Source organism: Acinonyx jubatus, chromosome E4 (assembly GCF_027475565.1).
Source record: "Acinonyx jubatus isolate Ajub_Pintada_27869175 chromosome E4, VMU_Ajub_asm_v1.0, whole genome shotgun sequence".
NCBI classification, from domain to species: domain Eukaryota; kingdom Metazoa; phylum Chordata; class Mammalia; order Carnivora; family Felidae; genus Acinonyx; species Acinonyx jubatus.
This window is the reverse complement of record NC_069395.1, coordinates 13927627-13947040: the sequence shown is the minus strand read 5'-3', so window position 1 is coordinate 13947040 and position 19414 is coordinate 13927627. Positions and strand designations below refer to the sequence as shown.

At 33.6% G+C, this 19414-nt stretch overlaps 1 protein-coding gene across 7 annotated transcripts in view; it reads left to right on the top strand.

Annotated features, from left to right (window-relative positions):
- The window catches only part of SPATA17 (spermatogenesis associated 17), a 225058-nt gene that overhangs the window by 124969 nt on the left and 80675 nt on the right, over window positions 1-19414 (top strand). For all 7 annotated transcript variants that reach the window (XM_053209507.1, XM_027074982.2, XM_053209510.1 and 4 more), the window contains one exon: window positions 10965-11100. In XM_053209507.1, coding sequence (XP_053065482.1) covers window positions 10965-11100 — 136 coding nt within the window. The remainder of the gene's footprint in view (window positions 1-10964; window positions 11101-19414) is intronic.

Genomic DNA, 19414 nt, shown 5'->3' with positions numbered 1-19414 from the left:
GGACTACGGTTCTTAATTAGGTTGCTCATCTACATCACCTTGAGGTTTAAAATTATATACATGTGCCTTCCCCAGTCACAGATATTTTGACTCAGTAGGCAGATGTGTTTGTGATTATGCCCAGGTGATTCAGTGCACAGTTATGGCTAAGATAAGAGTCATTAATTCAAGGTATTGGCAGAAAATGGTAAGTCTGTCAAGAAATTAGGAAAGCAAAGAGGAGAAAGAGATATTGTGCAGATGTAAAGAAAATTTACTACAAGGACTGGATGAACAGCCTGACGTAGAAGTCAAGTCAAGTGAGAACTAAAAGTATGTTTTGGATTTGGCCATTGGGAAGTCATTCATTGGTAGCTTTACTTTCTTCTTTAACTATCAGCTGATTCTTATTTCTCCCATATTCTTCAGGATATCATAAAAGAGCTTGGCCAAAGCTCAGACATATCAGACAAATTCTTGGCCAAAGATCAGACATATCACGTCTAAAATTTTACTCTTACCTATGGTGATATATGTCTATATGTATATACACCTGTTTCTAAATTTATATATATATTTATATATATATATATATATATGTGTGTGTGTGTGTGTGTGTGTGTGCAATAATATATATACACATATATATTCAGATATATAAATTTCTATTAAAAATATATTTATTTTTAATTTAAAATATGGAAACACAAACACATATTAAATTATTAAGATAAAATGGTGCCAGTGTCATATGTGTCTATGCCATATATATATGTCACCACTTTTCTAGGATTTAATTTTAATATTACACTTTAGAAATGTGCTGAAAATTAACCCCAAATTAAGCCACCTGGATTGTAGAATCTGTATTCTTCTGCTTTTAAATTCATTTTGTGACATCTTTGGTACAGTCACAATTTCTTAAGAATAACTGATAATGATTTGGTGATTTAATCCAAAGGTTGGCTCAGTGACTTGAGATATAATTTGGTTAGAGACCTTGAAATCATTGAAAATGCTTAGATGCACATATGTAAAATTTAAACCAGAGGTTGCAAAATTTAATGGCTTCTGAGCTGCATAGTCTCCAGGTATGTTATATTTGGATGCTACTATTTTCTAAAAATTATATTAATGGAAAAGTAATTAAAAATGGTAATTATTTTTTTTAATCCAGATTTTTCCAGTGTTTATTAAAACCTAGATGATCTTGGGGCGCCTGGGTGGCTCAGTTGGTTAAGCGTCCGACTTCGGCTCAGGTCATGATCTCACGGGTCATGGGTTTGAGCCCCACATCAGGCTCTGTGCTGACAGCGCAGAGCCTGGAGCCTGCTTCGGATTCTGTGTCTCCCTCTCTCTCTGCCCCTCCCCTGCTCATGCTGTCTCTATCTCTCAAAAAAATAAATAAATGTAAAAAAAAAAAAGATAAATAAATAAATACATACATACATACATACATACATACATACATACATACATACATAAAGCAAGCAAGCCTAGATGATCTAGAAACAGTGGGCCCACAGTCTCACATGGCAATAATTGAAGCTTACCTTCTTATTTTTTTTGTCTGACTCATTGGTGTTACCCGCCTAGCCCTTCTGGATATAAATATTGGAGACCCTTGTTCTAGGTGATAAGCTCCTCAAGAATACAGCCCATGACTTACACAGTACACTGAGCACAATGCTTGAAAAATGGTAGGTGTTAAGTTTCTCTCTCTTTTTTTTTTTAATATTGACTTGAGCTTGAACTGAGTCTTGTTTGTTTTGTCTTTATCTGATCACCAAAATTATTCTCACTGAAAGAAAAGTCAAACAAAAGAAAGTGAGTTCAATTGTGATTTCTCTTTGATCTTTATTAACATTTTCCTATTACTCCCGGTAATAGGCAAACCTATACTTCTGTTTTTCTTTCTCTTACTCTCAATAGCATTTTCCAAACTGTGTCTCTTAAAACACTAATCTGCAAGATGTTAGTGAATTTTCTATCAGATAAATTTGGGAAAAAGTTATATTTAAAACAGTTAAACTTTTTTTTGGCATTTATAGGGCATCTCAGTCTTAAATATACTTTTACTTAGTGTAAACCTCAAAGAAGTAGAATATAATATATAGCCTTTTGCAAACTTATTCACTCATTCATTCAACAGATATTATCGCATGCCTAATATGTTCCAGGCACACTATATTAGGCACTGGGGACAGAGCGATAAACAAGATAGAGATCTCCTGGTTTCCTAGATCTGATAGTATAGTTGGCCACGGAATCCCCTCTTCCAGAGACCACAGTCTAGAGTATGCCACTCTGGAATGTTACTCAACAAAGAATATTTGAGTTTCCTTAGCAATTTTTAAAAAAAATTTCAGCTTATTTTTTTCCTTAGACCTCAACAATAATTTGTACAAGTGTTTCCTATAGCCTTATTTTCCCCTTAGCTTTTATTTAGTTTTTTACTTAGTTTAATAAAACTGTTTTCTTTAAGTTTTTAATTTTAATTTCACTATGGTTAACATGCATAGTTCTATGTTCTTTTATATCAATTGCACAAGTCTTTAAAATATCTGAGCTTATCCTTTTTAGCTATATTGGTGCCTTTGTTAGTTTAAAACATCTGATATAAATGGCCCAAAAGAAGAGCCTGTGTGAAATGTTACTTAGCTAGAACATTTAAATTTAGTATCTTTTAGCAAGGTTATTTTTTTCTTTTTTTTAAGATTTTTCACAATTAACTACAGAAAAGTCAACTCTGCAAAACATATGTCCAAAAGTTGTTACATAGCTCTAATAAAGGTAGTGAATCAGCATGCCTTGAGATTGTTAATAATAATAATATATCCAAGAATTCGATTCCTCTTAAGGCAAGAAAAATGTAAGGAGAAGAGCAAAATATGTCTTCCCACTTAAATTTAGAAGCTTGCAATATAAGCTCACTGTCGAGTTGAACAGATAATCTTGCCATTTGAGTCCTTTAAATATTACATTTCTGTCTCCACCCTAGGGAAGAGACCTGTGCTATTGATATTGCTGCTTAAGTAGTTTATGAGTTTTAAATTCCCACTATGAATTCCACTCTTATTTTAAAATACTTTATGTATTAAACACTTAGAGCTATGGTTACATTAAAATCTCAGTGAAAGCTGTCTTCATCCAGAAACGAAGTCTGTTTAATTCCTATTCCAGTTTGTTGCTCATTTTATTAACATCTCTTCAACCAAAATTCGACTCAACTAAAACTTCTTAATAGAGTAGTAGACTATGTTTTGAGGTCTTTCTGTTGGTATTAATGAGTTACATGTTAAGTTTATTTGGAAATTTGGATTCTTAATATATATAGTGAAAATACTTTATTTCTCATATTGAACGTAATGAAAAAGAGACTTACTTGCTAAGTTTATTCTAAAATTTAGATTATTCTGTATTTAAAGGAAAAATATTCAGCTTTTTATGGACCTTTTTTATGAATCATACCTGAGTCAGTTAACCTGGTTAGTGTTTTAAAAGGGCTAAAATTATTCAGTATGGAGTCATAATTGACATAGCACTGTATAAGTTTAAAAGGTACAGCATAATTTCACTTACATATATTGCAAAATGATATACATTCATTATTCATTATATTAATTCAATATTCACTATTAATTATACATACTACAAATCTAAAACATACCTCATCCTATTTCAAATATAATTGACAAAAATAATTTGCATATTTCCAATTATGTGTTTTTTTTCAAAATACTTTATCTTTAAAAAAAAAAAAAAAAGCTATGATTAGTTAATGAGAACTGAGTCATCTGATAATGAGACCAGAAATGAACTGGTTATAACTCAGCCCTCAAAACATTAAATTTAGTATTTTCTATGTTATAATAATGATGATAATATTAAAGTCTAATAGAATCATTTTTGAACAGGTGTACTTTTAAGATAACATGAAAACTATTTGTTTGTTGATTGGTTTATTAGATTAAATCAATTTGCTTGATTCATGTTTAATCTTTTAGTTCTTTCATCACCTCCCTCCAAACTTTTACACCCAGGTGTCTTTGCTCGTCAAATTAACTTCTGTAGACTACAGAGGATTCCCTCTGGAATTAAAGGAAATGCCTTCCTTTAATTAGCCCATAGTGGTTTTTTTTTCCTCCTATTTTATTTTCTTCACCACCAACTAAATAACTATTCTATTTTGAACATTTCAAAGCTCTGAATCCTTGCTCCTTTTTTTTTTTTTTGAATGTATTTTAGATATGGCTTTTAAGCCAAGATCCTGGGATGAATTCCAGCACTCACTCCTGCATCCCCATTAGGGAGTGTCTGTCCTACCAGTGTTGTTAATGATTGGGATGGGCTGCTCATAAACTAAGATTTTATTAACACAACTTGTGATCTTTTGAGTATATTCTACAATTCTGCTACGAGAAAACTTTTATGGCAACCATTATTGCTATGAGAAAAAATAATTGGCATGACTCCCTCTCTGTGTAGTATATAAGGCCAAACCGATAACTGATTTTCTGAGTCTGGTCATTTTTTACCTCAGTAGTACATGGTTAAGAAACAATATTATCGTAAAGTCACTCTTAATAGAGTTAGAAGTAAACTACTGCTTGCAATATGAAGTTCAATTACTCAAATATTAAGTCAATAAAATTCATAAGACCTTATTTGCTATGCTATCATCTCATCACGTTACATTTTCTTGTCTATGAAGTGTAGGAGATTTTAAAAACTTGAAGACTAAATCATTTTATAACTGATCTGAGATGATGGAAAAGTATTTTTATTTCCTTTTCCCACATGAAAAAGTGGATGTATTGATAGTCACTTATGTAAGAATCCTGTATTTATCTTATAATTCATTTATAAAAAAAATTTTTTTTTCAGTAAAAGGTGAAAAATGTCAGGCATGTCTTGGAATGAAAGGATCTCAAGGCATCTGATTTAGCAACAGAGAGAGAGAGCTATGAGACGTGGTCACAGGCTACCTTTCCTTGATCCCCAGTATTGATTAGCCTTTGTAATGCTGTGGTCAAGTCTGCGTTTCAAAGAGAGGATTGGCCAAGAGCCCAATGATGAGCCCAAGTTTGGCAATAGTATCTGTGAGGAAAGAATAAAGTAACTGAGACAGTATTTCCTATAGACGTTAAGTAAGATAAAACTGTTGAAGCTTAGCCTGTTCTCATAGGAACTGGTATGCACCCCATGAAAAGTGTTGTTTCTATTTTCTGGGAAGATTAGCTACATAATTTATAAGACCCTACATGTGTGTTCCAGGCTTTTACCTCTGAGCATCTACTCATACAAGTCCCTAAAATGCATGCTCTTCTCAATTTCTGTGTCTGTCTAATGAAGTCTGACCTATTTATTAAAACTCAGGTTAGATATTGTCTTGCTGTGCTTTGCTATTTCTCTTACCTCTGGCCTAGGCGCGCACGCGCGTGCACACACACACACACACACACACACACAATCTTATTTGCATATTTTGCATAGCTCTTGGAGAATTCATTGTGGTCTGGAACCAAATTCCTAACTTGCAATAAAGTGTCCCTTTATCCTGAATAAAGTATCCCTTTATCTTGCTTTGTGTTAATACATGTATTTTACTAGGAGGGCTGATCTAGGGCATGTTCAGTGTTTGAGACCTGTTCCATAAGCATGTACCTTGGTATCTATAAATTGTTATCACCATGTTCATCTTGGGGTGATTTACCCAGCTAAAATCCATTGCAGCCTGCATAACTCCCCTATCAAGTGTCAAAATTTATATACATGTAAACATAAAAACAAATGCTTTGCAAGTTATAAAGATCTGTAATATATAACTGTACATATTCTTCTTATTTACTGTACAGTCATCTTTACCAAAAGACTCTCCATGATCTACTTCGTGTCCTTTATAAAGAACCCAATTTCCAGCTGTGTTGAACCCTCTCAGTTCGGAATTCCTTTCTCTGTTCTAACTCACCTCTGTATCTTTGTATATATTGTTTCTTCTGTCTAAATTGGCCTTTACCAACTTCTTAACTTGACTACTTGTCTTTCAGCTCTGGCAAACACAGCCTGTGAAGATAACTTTTCCATGTCCCATCTCCCAACTGCTTGCCAGTAACCCCAAAACATAAGCATGCACACTGGCATATTACAAACACATATGCACATGCAGACATAAACCTTCCTCTGTACCTTAGTAACCTCTTGTGCATACATCCATCACACAACTTAACACATTCTGTGTTGTCTTATTCTCTACCCCCTGCCATTAGGCAAGAATTCCTTTTAGGTATAGTCCATCTTCCATCATTCTATCTCAATGTTTTCCAAAGTGCTTAGTATATAAAAGCTTCATTGAATGTTAGTTTAATGGGTGGATATTAGGACAGTAGAGGAATCAGTGTGGGCCTGGATTGGGACAATTAGGTTGCCTAGGATGGAAAGACAGAAAGAAAGAAAGGAGAATGGCGTCAGTGGGATGGCAGATAAGGAATGATGGAAAATGGACAGATCAAGTGCATTCTAGGAAGCTTGACAGATGGACTGAAGAATATAGGCTTCAATCAATAGGCAAGAGGGGTTCATAATTTGTAGATTTCAGTTATTTGGCAGTGAAATAAATGAGTTGGAGGAAAACCTACCATCGTGAGTGGCAATAGTAGGAATATAAAAAAGGGGTAATAAAAGGGAGTTATCAGAGAAAAAAAATATATAATTCATTAGTCTTCTTTTTTTGGAAAATATAGTAAGTATACTCAGGGACTCATTTTCCCTGAAGCTAATTGACTGTTTTTAATTTTTGCTTCCCGAGATTCCTTACAGATTCTTCCCACACGTTCAGGTAGTGATGTGTTTTTAAAGCCACTGTTTGTCCACAATGTATTTTAGAATTTATTCCAGATCTGAATCTTTGATGAAATTATAAAAATAATAGGCTAACCTGTATCTTCTTTATATGCTATTCATCCAATTGAAAAGAAATGACTGCAAGCAAGAAGTGCATCTGAGTATCTATTTAAAATTGGTAAAAGATAACATTTCAAAAAGGAATTGATATTTTCTAAAAGTTTGATTATAAGCTAAATTGATGTTTTTAGGGTTTTCATAGCTACTTATACTTTTACAGAGCAAATCCTATTTAAGCATTAAATAATTTATTCCTAATTTGAAGCTAAATATTTGAAAAATATTTATAAGCATCTAAATATTTTTGATATGTTACCTACATATGCACATACATACATACATACACTTAAGAATATGCATACACGTTCCTTCAGTGAAACATTATGGCTGAATGAAAGTAAAATTAACTCGTGGACAGGAAAGTACTTAGTCTTTCAGCCTTGTCTTCTCAGCCATCCATTCCCTTGAGAAAGCAAATTTTGTTCAGACACAAAAGAAAAATGTACTATTAAAATGCAATTCAGAAGTGATAAGTGTAAGTGCAGCAGCCAGCTCACAGCACCCCTCTTGTATACTCAGGGACATTGGGGCCACATTAATTTTTGTGCGTGTGATGTCCATCCCATGTGCAAATTAGTACTGGAAGGACCATAATCTGTCTTATATGAGAGCTCTTTTCCCAGGAGCATATGTAATACATGCGTGTGTAATCTTGTGTGATTCAAAGCTCTGTGTTCTGTTTATTTTTATTTTAAACAAATTTTTCCTAAGAATTTTTCATTAGGAAAAATATTAAAGAGCAGCTTATTAATAAACATTAAAAATAAATTATAGAGAAGTGTGAAAACTGATGAAATAATGCTTGTTTCCCCTTACTTTTTAAGGCAAATTTATGAACGTAATGGCAAGGAAACAAATTTTCAATTGAATTTAGATTTTATTAAAAAGCCTTTCTTGTGTTAATTAAATGAGGTAATATATATGAAAATATTGACAAATGGTTAAGATCAATAAATCTGTTGAACTTCAACTTTGTTTTTCCAAAGTCTGAATTTCAGAATATTCTTCTCAGCAGAATATTCCACTTCATTGTATAATATATATTTTTTATTGCCCAGATCTTTTTCTCTAAATGTTTCTTTTATTTAAAAAAGCATCAAACTCCAACTTCATTAGTACCATATCTTCTTTGATTACATTAATGAAAAGTGTTTGAAGTATATTCCTGTTTCCTTCATTAGATTTCTTTCCTCCAGATTATCTTTTATGTCTTTTATGCTTGGAGATGTGCCTGTCTTTCATGTCGGTATTTCCCCCAACTGGTAATCCATTTTTACATTCATATTAAAGGAGACTCTAAAAATCAGACTAGAAACTGTAGTTGTGTGTGAGTGTGGCTTTTTGACTGATAGGCTTTTCATTAAGAAATCTTCAAATGTCGAAATTTGAAGTTGTTTCTCTGGGCATTTCCAGGATCTTTTGAGAGGATGCATTAGTCAGATGAAGTGTTTAAGTCCCACTGCCAGTTCACATAGACATGAGCAAGGGAAGCGTTCACTGAGTAGACACTGATTTAAAACCCATATATCCCATTTGGTGCTTCCCCCTTGGCCTGCCACCTGCTCCCACTGAGACCAGAGCTCTCCAGTGTAAAGTTTCTGACAATAAACTCTTCTCATGGATGCATGGACTGGGAGAGGAACCTGGGGATTTAATCACTCCTTGTGTAGACTTTTAATCTGTTTCCAGTTTTATCCCTCACTCTCACCTTCTGCAATAACTGTAGCTTTTTTCCCTGAGCCTCGCCAAGGTTGTGCAACATTGACCTTTCCCTTTAGCCTCTCCCTTTTCTGGAACTGCGATTTCAGTTGTTTTGTATTATCTATCTGCTTTTCACCTGCCCAAAATTTGTTGGTATTTTAATCTGCTGTTTCTCCTCTCCTGTCCTCTTTCTTCTTGTAGATTTATAATTTTTTTTCTTTACTCTTATTTCAGAGGGTTCTGGTGAGGTTTTTTAACAATTCACCACATTACATCAAAATCTTAGATGTGGATTTTAAAATTTTGATCTTTTATGTTGATCATGGTAACACATTAAAATAAGAATGATGATGATAATGATAATGGTGGCTGTGACAACAAGCTACTTCTACTTGTTCATTCCTTACAACAACCCTGGATGGAAGTAAAATCTCATATAGAGGTCAAGTAACATCCATAAAGGAACACAGCTGGCAAGGGCAAAGCTAAGGTGTGGATACTGGTCTGGGTGACTGAAAAGCCACGTTATTCATAACCCCTGCCAAAGATGCCTTCACTATTTGGGTGAGTTAAAGAATGAAACTGAACTACTGTCTTACAACATACACAAAAAGTTTACTTAAAATGGATTAAAGACTTGAATATAAGACCTGAAACCTTAATTAATACTCTTAGAAAAAAATCATAGTGAGTTCCTTGACCTCGGACTTAGGGATGATTTTATTGGATTTGACACCAAAAGCCAAGGCAGCAAGAGCAAAAATAAACAAGTGGAACCACATCAAAATAAAAAGCTACACAGCAAGAGAAACCATCAACAAAATGAAAAATCAACCTACTTAATGGGAGACAACATTTACAAATCATGAATCTGATAAGAGGTTAATGTTTAAAACATATAAAGAACTCATACAACTTAATAGCAAAAAGAGAGACAGTTTAATTTTAAAACAGACAGAGGACCTATATAGACATTTTTCCAAAGAAGGCATACAGATGGGCAACAGGTATATGCAAAGATATTCAACATCACTAATCATCAGGGACATGCAAATCAAAACCACAAGGAGTCACCTTACACCCGTCAGAAAGATATAAGTGTTGGCAAAGATGTGGACAAAAGGAGACTCTTGTGTACTGTTGATGGGAATGCAAATTGGTAAATTGGTGCAGCCACTGTGGAAAACAGTGTAGAAGTTCCTCAAAAAATTAAAACTAGAACTCCCTACTGTATGATCCAGCAGATTCACTTATGGATTTATTTGAAGAAAACAAAAACACTAACTCAGAAAAGCATATTCACCCCCATATTCACTGCAACACTATTTACAATAGCCAAGATATGGAAATGTCTTGTCCATCAGTGGATGAATGGAAAAAGAATATGTGGTGTATACAATGTAATATAATTCAGCCATAAACAAGAATGAAATCTCGCCATTTGCAACAACATGCATGGACTTTGAAGGCATTATGCTAATTGAGATAAGTCAGACAGAGACAAATACCATATGATCTTATATGTGAAATCTTGAAAAAAAAAAAGTTCTGATAGATAACCGAGAACAGATTGGTGGTTGCCAGAGATAGGGGGCGGAGGGCAGGTGGATGAAATGAGTGGAGAGAGTCAAAAAGGTGCAAAATTCCAGTTATAAAATAAGTAAGTTATTGGGATGTAATGTACAGCATGATGCTATCATTTATAATACTGTATGGCATATTTGAAAGTTGCTAAGAGAATGAATCTTAAAAAATTCTCATCACAAGAAAAAAATTCTGTAACTGTGTATGGTGACAGATATTAACTAGACCTGTGATGATCATTTCACAATATATACAAATATTGAATTATACTATACATCTGAAACTGATATAACCTTGCTTGTCAATTATACCTCAATAAAAAAAGGAAAATATATTTGAAGACAACCCATTTCAATGAGAATTTTTTATATGGGCATCCTTTTCATTTTTGGATACCATTTTTAAATTAAGAAAGTTTTTGTTCACACAATAAATTTTAAGTAAGTTACTTGGCATCATTAATAAGTTTATTAAAATTTTTCTATATTTCCAAGATATTTGAAACTTATAAAAAATTCTGTGAGAAAAGTTTTGGTATCTCCATTTACTGAATGAGACATGAAGATTCATAAAAGTTAGTAACAGAGATAGTGGCAGAGGTTGAAGTGGAATCCAGGTATTCTGATTCCAAGCCATGTTTTATTTTCACTATGCTTTAGTACTTCTCTAAATTCTAATTTTTTAAATCAAATATCTGTAGATATAAAATTAACAATATCACTTAAATATTATTTCAGGTTTTTGCCATTTTCTTCCTACCATAAAAATAAAAAGTACATCCCATTAATGCATTCATCAAGCAAGTATGGTCCCAATTCTTACGGAAGTCAACATTTTAGAGATGAAAATCCTAAGAAATGGATCTGTGACAAGGTAAGTTGGTGAACACTTAAAAATGATGTTCCTTTGGAAAGGCTAAAAATATGCACCAATTGCAACAAATATAAATATTCTCATTGCAGGTAACACTTTCCTGGTTATAAAATTATTTATAGCTATTTTATGTATACATGACACTGCCGACTTGTGGCAGTGAAAGGTTTGTGTTTTTGTTTTTTAGTGTTATATGTCAGCCACCCTATGATGTCTGACATGCATCATGGCTTTGCCAAAGCCAGTCAGGGTCAAAGTTTGAATCTGCGATTACAGAGTAGAGTCCACTTCTCAGGCACGGAGATCAGCGCTTGGCTGTTTTCTCTCAACCTCTGTGTGTATGTGGATAGATGGAGAAGTAGATGATAGATAGATGGATACATAGATATAGATGGATAGATAGATGGATGGATAGATGGATAGATAGATAGATGATAGATAGATAGATAGATAGATAGATAGATGATAGATAGGTGGATAGATAGATAGGAATATATAATATGATATAGAAAAGAAGAGGCAAATAAATATTAAATGACTCCAGAGTTATATTTGTTAGCATTTACATAAAAATTTCTAAATAGGAAAAACACCAAGATTTCTTGTATAATATGAGGCCAATGAAAGTTGTTACTGTGTGTTTGTCCTATTATCTAACAGAAACTGTAACTTAATTAAAAAAATAATTACACAGATAAAGTGAAGTTGTAAGTGACTTTTTGGAAAAGGGTTAAAGCTACTGAGGTCTATATAGTATATTAGACATACTGGTTCTATTAATAGTCTGTCAATGAGGATTTATTCATTTATACACGGCCTCCTTCCAAAAGGATTTAAGGCACCATACTAAAAGGCAAATACAGCAAAGGTTATATTTTAGAAATAAAAATAAGAGAAAGTGATCTTAAATGAGAACAGTTGCCTATGCTCACAAAATAAAGGGAACATTACTGCAGTGGCAGCAAGAATTTCAGCTTATAGATGGCGAAGATGAAGAGGAAAACACAAGTTATAGACATATCCTCATTACTCAAGAGGAAGAAACATGTTAGACCCTTAAGAAAAATGAGATCTTTCTTTATTTTACTAAACTCTAAGAAAAAGTCTTTTTTTAGGATATTGTAACCATGGGATTACCAAGGGTAAGTTACTGGGGAATACTGTGGATTCTTTAGAAAGTGCGTTTTTCTTTTCACCTACTAAGTCATCTTTCTTAAAAAATGATCTCTAAAATACTAAATAATAATTCCACAGCATAAGGAATGTGTACAGTGAGTAGTTCTTCCTAACTCCTTGATTGGCAAACCTAAATATTTGGTGATGATGTATTCTAGGCATTTGCTTTTACCTAATATGCAACCATTTAGAATATAAGCTAAATATAATTTTCAAACTATTTAATTTCGTATTTTGAATGTGCATAATATGATCTACATCTTATTTCTATTTGACATAAACATCTTTTGCTCTTATGCCCTCTCACATTTTATTTAATTCAAGGAAGTGTTCATTTCTTTAAAACATAAATGACTTACCTTAGGACATTAAGCTACTTTACAGTAAGAAAGATTCTTGTGCAAATGTTTCTTTCCTAAAATAATACAGTTCTTTTTGGTTTTATATGACAGATTCACCTCATACATTCTGACATTCCAAGAATATGCATTTATCTGGGGTGCCTGGGTGGCTCAGTGGGTTAAATGTCTGACTCTTGATATCGACTTAGGTTGTGATCTCACAGTGGTGGGATTGAGCCCCTGGTCAGGCTCAAGTCTAAGCATGGAGCCTGCTTAAGATTCTCTCTTTCCCTCTGTCTCTCTCTGCCCCTCCGCCACGCTGGCTTTCTCTCACATGCAGACACACGCTTTCTCTCAAAATAAATACATGAAACATTAAAAAAAAGAATATGCATTTGTCTTACTGAAGTAAGCAACTTCATGGACATACAGAGACTTTTGGTTACTCGCTAAACTGAAAAATAGTTTATTTTGTTCTTTTGAGGAATCATTGTGTGCCTCTGCATACTTTTAGAAAGTATACATACTTTAAAAGTTAATGACAAATAATTGTTCTTGTAGGCCCCCAAAATTAAGATGGAAACGTGTAGGGATTTTAAAAATCTTATTAAATCATGAATCCACTTAACCCTACATAAAACCATGTAGAAAAATACTAAAAACAAATTGAAATTCCTTCTTCTCTCCATTCCTTCCTTATTTCTTACTACTTTCTAACTCTTCAAATAACCATATTAAATAAACAAATCATTCTTCTGTGTGGCTAATGTAATCCGCACAATATAGGGGGGAGACATTTTGTTGTTTATATGTTAAATCTTACAACTATTAGACATAATTTATATTTTGACTTGATATTAAGTGATTTGGGTGAGAATTGGGTCCAGTAAACTACTAAAGGTAGGCTTCTTTTTCTTTATTTTTATAAAACTTTGTTTCTTGATTTCTGAGGTTGTAGTTAACAATTTATTCATTATTAGTGGAGTAAGGATAGTTTTAGGGAAGCTAGAGTTATTAAACTCCAAATATTGAAGAAGGAAAGCTGACCTGGTTTGTGCTTCTTCTGTGGGAAGACAGACTGTTTACAAACATTTAAATGTACATGACATTGAGTTGAAAGCAGTAAATTGATTTCAGCCAAGAAACAGCTCAATTAAATATAGGTGGTTCCTGTTTCTCCACATTTTCCATCATGTTTTAAGATCATCCCTTTCTCTTCTATCTTCTATAGGCATGGAGGTTATAATTTTCAAATGATTTGTTACATGATGTTGAAAGGTATCAGTTGAGAGAAAATCAAATGTTAATTAGATACTGTTTCTCTGATCACATTCACATTAACTCAATTAAATTTAAAATATTATTTAGTATTTTTGTTTTATGTTTAATGCTGTTGATACAAATAACACTATACAAGGACATCACAAAGTCAACACATGGAGAGCAAATAGTACAGTTTTTTCTTCATAGTATGAAAATCAATAATGAAAACTAACATATATATTATTTTTCTTAAAAGCATGGAAATCTATAAGAAAAAATATAATAAAACATATCATATCACTTACGCATATTTCTTTAATCTATTCATAAAATGCTCCAACTTAAGTTGTTAGATTGGTAGGCCTGTGTCTTAAATGGTCAAACTTTTTAAGTTCAGGTAAATAATTTGTATTTATAAATTCTTTGTCATGCTGATATCAATCTTTAAAATAAAAGTGAAGTTCAATAAGGAGTATATACCAGTCAGTCACTATTAATTTAATCTATTTGGGTAGATCTAAAAGAGTTGGACAATACAAAAATACAGTGTACTAGAAACATTCTTTTGGTTGTCAAAACATTCACATATGTTCATATTTACTGAAGCAGAAGTAATAGTCTAAGGCCTTTATCTAAATTGGAATGAGTTCTCATATGCATTTTAGACAATTGATTTTAATGGAACGATTTCATGTTTTCCCATGTTTGCAGAGTTCAGGAAGAGACTTTTAAGACGGCTCATGTTCATAGAGCCTTTCTTCATATGCCTTATTGTAGGTGAATTACAACAGTAGGGCAGCCCTTTTTTGTTATTTTCACATACATTTTCGTCCTAAACAGGATTTCATAAGCTACAAAGCATAAAAATATCTAGTACTCCGAAGAATTAATTTAGAGAACCTAAGCATATTGCACAGAACATAAAGTTGACCTTTACCGTCTACAGCTTTTGGAATGGAGTGGGATGTGGAACACATCAGAGATTTAATGTGGCACATCGCTGTCTGCAGAAACTTGGGTGGGACTGTGACTGCTTGCCCATTGCACCCGGTGATTGAATCTGCTGTCACCAGCATCCTGATAATAATGAACATTCAGCTTAACGACCGTGATTATGATTATCATAATTGATGTGCAAGTGCAGTGTGTGGGGATCATTACAGCTGAACTGTACAGCAGAGAAACATGCCTCAGTTATGGATAATTTTACTTTTATGCATTGATTGGGATAAAATATGCCATTCTATTTCAACAGACCAGCTTCATATAATTTTAAGAATCTTTCTGTACATGTTGATTGATGATTACTTACTTGCTGAAAAACAGCCCCTTACAGTTGTTTGTTTTGTTTCGTTTCATTAGTAAATGTAAACAATTAAATAATTAGGTGTAATTGAGGGAAAACATTTTGCTTATGAGGTTGGCCTTCAATAATCAAGTATTCAGTTTAAGTGTTTTCTCTCTCTCTCTCTCTCTCTCTCTCTCTCTTTCCCTCTCACAATGCACCAGGGACCAAAATTCTTCAATTTTTTTTTTCCTGTGGTTACCCTCGTATTAGTCTTCTTGAGGTCAGTAGGCTTCAGGAAAAATAGGAGTTTAAATAATTTTTATTATAGATCTATAGATGCATTTGCATATGTATATATTTATTATACTCATTTTTATGTATTTTAGAAAACAGGACAGAGCCAAATATTATTTATTAAAATAATATTTAACCTATGGAATAATCTTAAAATATGTGTATTTATACTATCTATGCTTTTTAATCACTGCCTTGTTTCTGATAGATTTATTGTATTGTGTAGTAATTTTCAGTTATGCTTTTACGAAGGATTTCTGATTTGAATTTTAACTTGTGAATGAAAGTAATGGGTGTAGTGATATATCCAAGATTTTCACTAGCTAAGATCTGACCGTATTAGTCTATGATTATTAACCTAAGGGCTTAATTTGCATTTAAGTCCAAAATGTTACATTTGAGTGATGAACAATCATAATAGAACACATTTTCATAAAGCATAGTAAGCTATTAAAAAAACTTTTATTTTGTAACTGCAGTAGAGTCTGGGATTGAGAGATCTTTCCGTCAGATTATTAATAACTGTACAGCTCTAAAGAGACTCTGGCAAACATTTCCTTCTGCGATCTGTAAGATTTACGTTACCCCAGGTAAGCTGTTTGCCCTACATGTGCAGCTGCACTGCATGGTATAGGACAGAATCTTTGTTTGACAGTGAGAGGTTTTATAGCTCGCCTGTAAAATTTTTCTTTTGACAATTTTTGGTCCCAATGTGATTCTTGAACTTTATTAGAAGTTCCTCTTTAAGTTTGTCTCCAAAAAGTCAACAAAAAGTCTTCTTTGCGTAGTTACTAATTGAGGAATTCTTCAATGACAAAGATCTTGGAGTATGTTATCTGCACTTCTCTGCAGTTAATCTCTTAACCTTAATTAAAAAAAAATAAAACCTCAAATGCCTCTATTTATCTTGTTGTTGTTGGAAATTAGGTTAATGTATCAGCGAAAATTTTAGGCTTCTAGACTTTTGCCCTAATCCCTAGGTATAGGATCACAGCTTTAATTTCTTTCTGTGTTCCTGATGATGTCTTTATCTGGCTTGGCAAAAAAGGAGGTTTACCAGAATTTGGAGCCCCAAAATGACTGCAAATGTAACGAGTGAATATTGTCGATGTCTTAGAAAGAGGCTGATTTTGATCTTAGGCATTATGGAAGTGTTGGCACTATTATATGAACATGAGAATTAGCATGAACGATACTTACTCAAGTGTCATTCTGGCTATGTCTGCAGGTTTGGCATGGAGAAGTCAAAGGGATATTTGTGTGTGGTGAGAGCATCTAAGACATACTCTCTTAGCAACATTAGTTCTCTAGAACTTATTCATCTTAAAACTGAAATTTGCTCCCTTTAACCAATATAGCTTCATTTTCTCCATCCCCAGTCCCTGGTAGTCACCAATCTACTCTGTTTCTAGGAGTTAAACTAGTGTAGATTTCACATATAAGTGAAATTATATAGTATTTGTCTTTCTCTGACTTATTTCACTTAGTATAATGCCCTCAGGGTTCATCCATGTTGTCTCAAATAGCAGAATTTCCTTTTTTATTGCTGAATGATATGCTTGTGTGTGTGTGTGTGTGTGTGTGTGTGTATCATGTCACATTTTCTTTAACCATTCATTCATCAGTGCACACATAGGTTGTTTCCATGTCTTGACTATTGTGAGTTACCTGTAGTGAACATGAAGGTGCATTTACCTCTTTGAGAAGTGATTTCATTTCCTTTGGTTATATATCCAGAAGTGGGATTGCTGAGTGATACAGTAGTTCTATTTTTGATTTTTTGAGGAACTTCATAATGTTTTCCATAATGTTTTCCATAAGGGCTGTACCAATTCACGTTGCCATGAACAATACATAAGGGTCCCCTTTTCTCTATGTTCTCACCAACACTTATTATTATCCCTTGTCTTTTTGGTAAGAGTCTAGCACATTATTAAGGCTTTTGTTATATATTGTCAAACTGCCCTGAAGAAAATGTATAGTTTATTCTGCAAGAGTGACAGTAAATTTGTAGAGATGTGAATTAATTTTAGAAGTGTCAGGAATACACATAATGTTAAAATTGAAAATGAATTGGATATGATAAAGTAAGAAAAAACAAAGTTTTCTGATTACTCCTAAGTTTCTGCAAGGGACAAACTGAATTTTTAGTGATACTATTCACTGAGATTGGGAAAAGAAAAGGATCAGAGTTTGCAGGGCAACTGTAAGGAAGGAATCTTGAGTTCAATCTTGTACATGTTTGGGTTTGAGATGACTTTGACTCATCCAAGTAGAAATGTTGAATAAATAGCTGAATATACATGTCTGTTGATTCAAACAACAGCTTTGACCAGAGTCACAAAATTGAGTAGATCTGGTTCATAAATAAAATTGATTAAATTCGGTTCATAAATAATCCTTGAAATCATGAAAATGAGCGAAATAGCCTAAAGTAAAACCACAGAGTAATGAGAGGGCGGCTAGAAGTTTTGAGGAATGCTGACGTTTAATGGCCATTTGGAGTAAGACGAGCGGTAAAGGAGGTAAACGTGAAGAAAACCAAAAGAATATGCTTATCAAAGAAGTCAAGGAAAGATAATGCAGTAAGAGTGATGAACCATGGCCAGTGATGCTATGCAGTTGAAGAAAGTGAAGATTAAAAAAAGCTCCATAGATTTAGAGAAGTGAAAGTCATTGGTTACTTAGCAAGAGCTGATTCGATGACCATATGAGGAACTAAGCCGGACTGTGGTAGCTTGAGAAGGACTAAAAAAATGGGGTTGGCGGGTGGGGTAAGGGAGAGATCAAACGTAGGTAATTATTTGAATAAGTTTGGCTGTGAAAGGGAGAAGAGAGGTTTATAGGGCAATAGCTATAGGAAATACATAGTGAAGTCTCCTTTTTAAAAGGTGGAAGAAGTTAGCATGAATAAATTTTACTGTGCTGTGTCTATACTATTATTTAACCAATTCCTGTGATTTCATATTAATCTGTCTCTTAAATCAATCTTTTTGAATGTTCATATTCGGAAGCAGTGCTGAGGGCAGCGCTCCTGCAGCTCAGCCTTTGCCTACAAACGTGTTTAAAGCCGCCATTCTCTCCCACAGGCGATTTTGCAGTTTGGGCAACGTATAGACACGTTTGTGGCTGTGACACTGGGCGCGAGGGGGCGCGAGGGGGTGCTACGGGATTCTAGTACCACCCACCTTGAGGCTCTGCACTCCTAAATTTACCGTGATGCACAAGACAGCCCCCCACAACAAAGAGCTATTTCCCTAAAATGTCACTCATGCCGCTGTGTAGAAACCTTGGGTTAAAAAAGAGCGTGCATGTTTTTAAGGCTTTTGATTCATCGTCCCAAATGTCTGACAGAAAGAGTAATCTCATTTGCATGTCCACCTAGAAGTTTATGTGAGCTTCCGTTGCCCTGCATCTCACCAATTCTGAGTATCGTTTATCATCATTAATTTTACAGATGAAAATGGCATCTTTAAAATGTTACATTACTTTGATAAAAATTTATCCTAAAAATCTTTTCAGATCATTAGTCACTTGCTCTATAAGTTACATGTTTACGTCTTTTGCCCATGTTTCTTTTCATTAGCTTGTTTTCTCTCTATTATTATTATTTTTTTTAATTATATACATGAACACTTGCTTTCGAGGTAGGTTTTTTTTCTTATTTATCCTGCTTGGAATTCTTTGGGTTCCTTAATTTATAATATCTTTTACCAAATTGGAAAAATCTCAGCCACTATATCATCTTCAAAGTCTAGTATTTCTTCCTCTTCTCTAAATTTTCTGGAATTCTGATTTGATATGTTTTATATATATGTGATGTATTGTAACCTTTATTTCATGTTTTTCTTTGCCTTGTCTCTTCATGTTGATTGTTGTATACTTTTATTAAAACTATTTTGTATGTCTGTCTTCAGTTGTGTGTACTCCGTTGTTAAATCCATGGGATTTC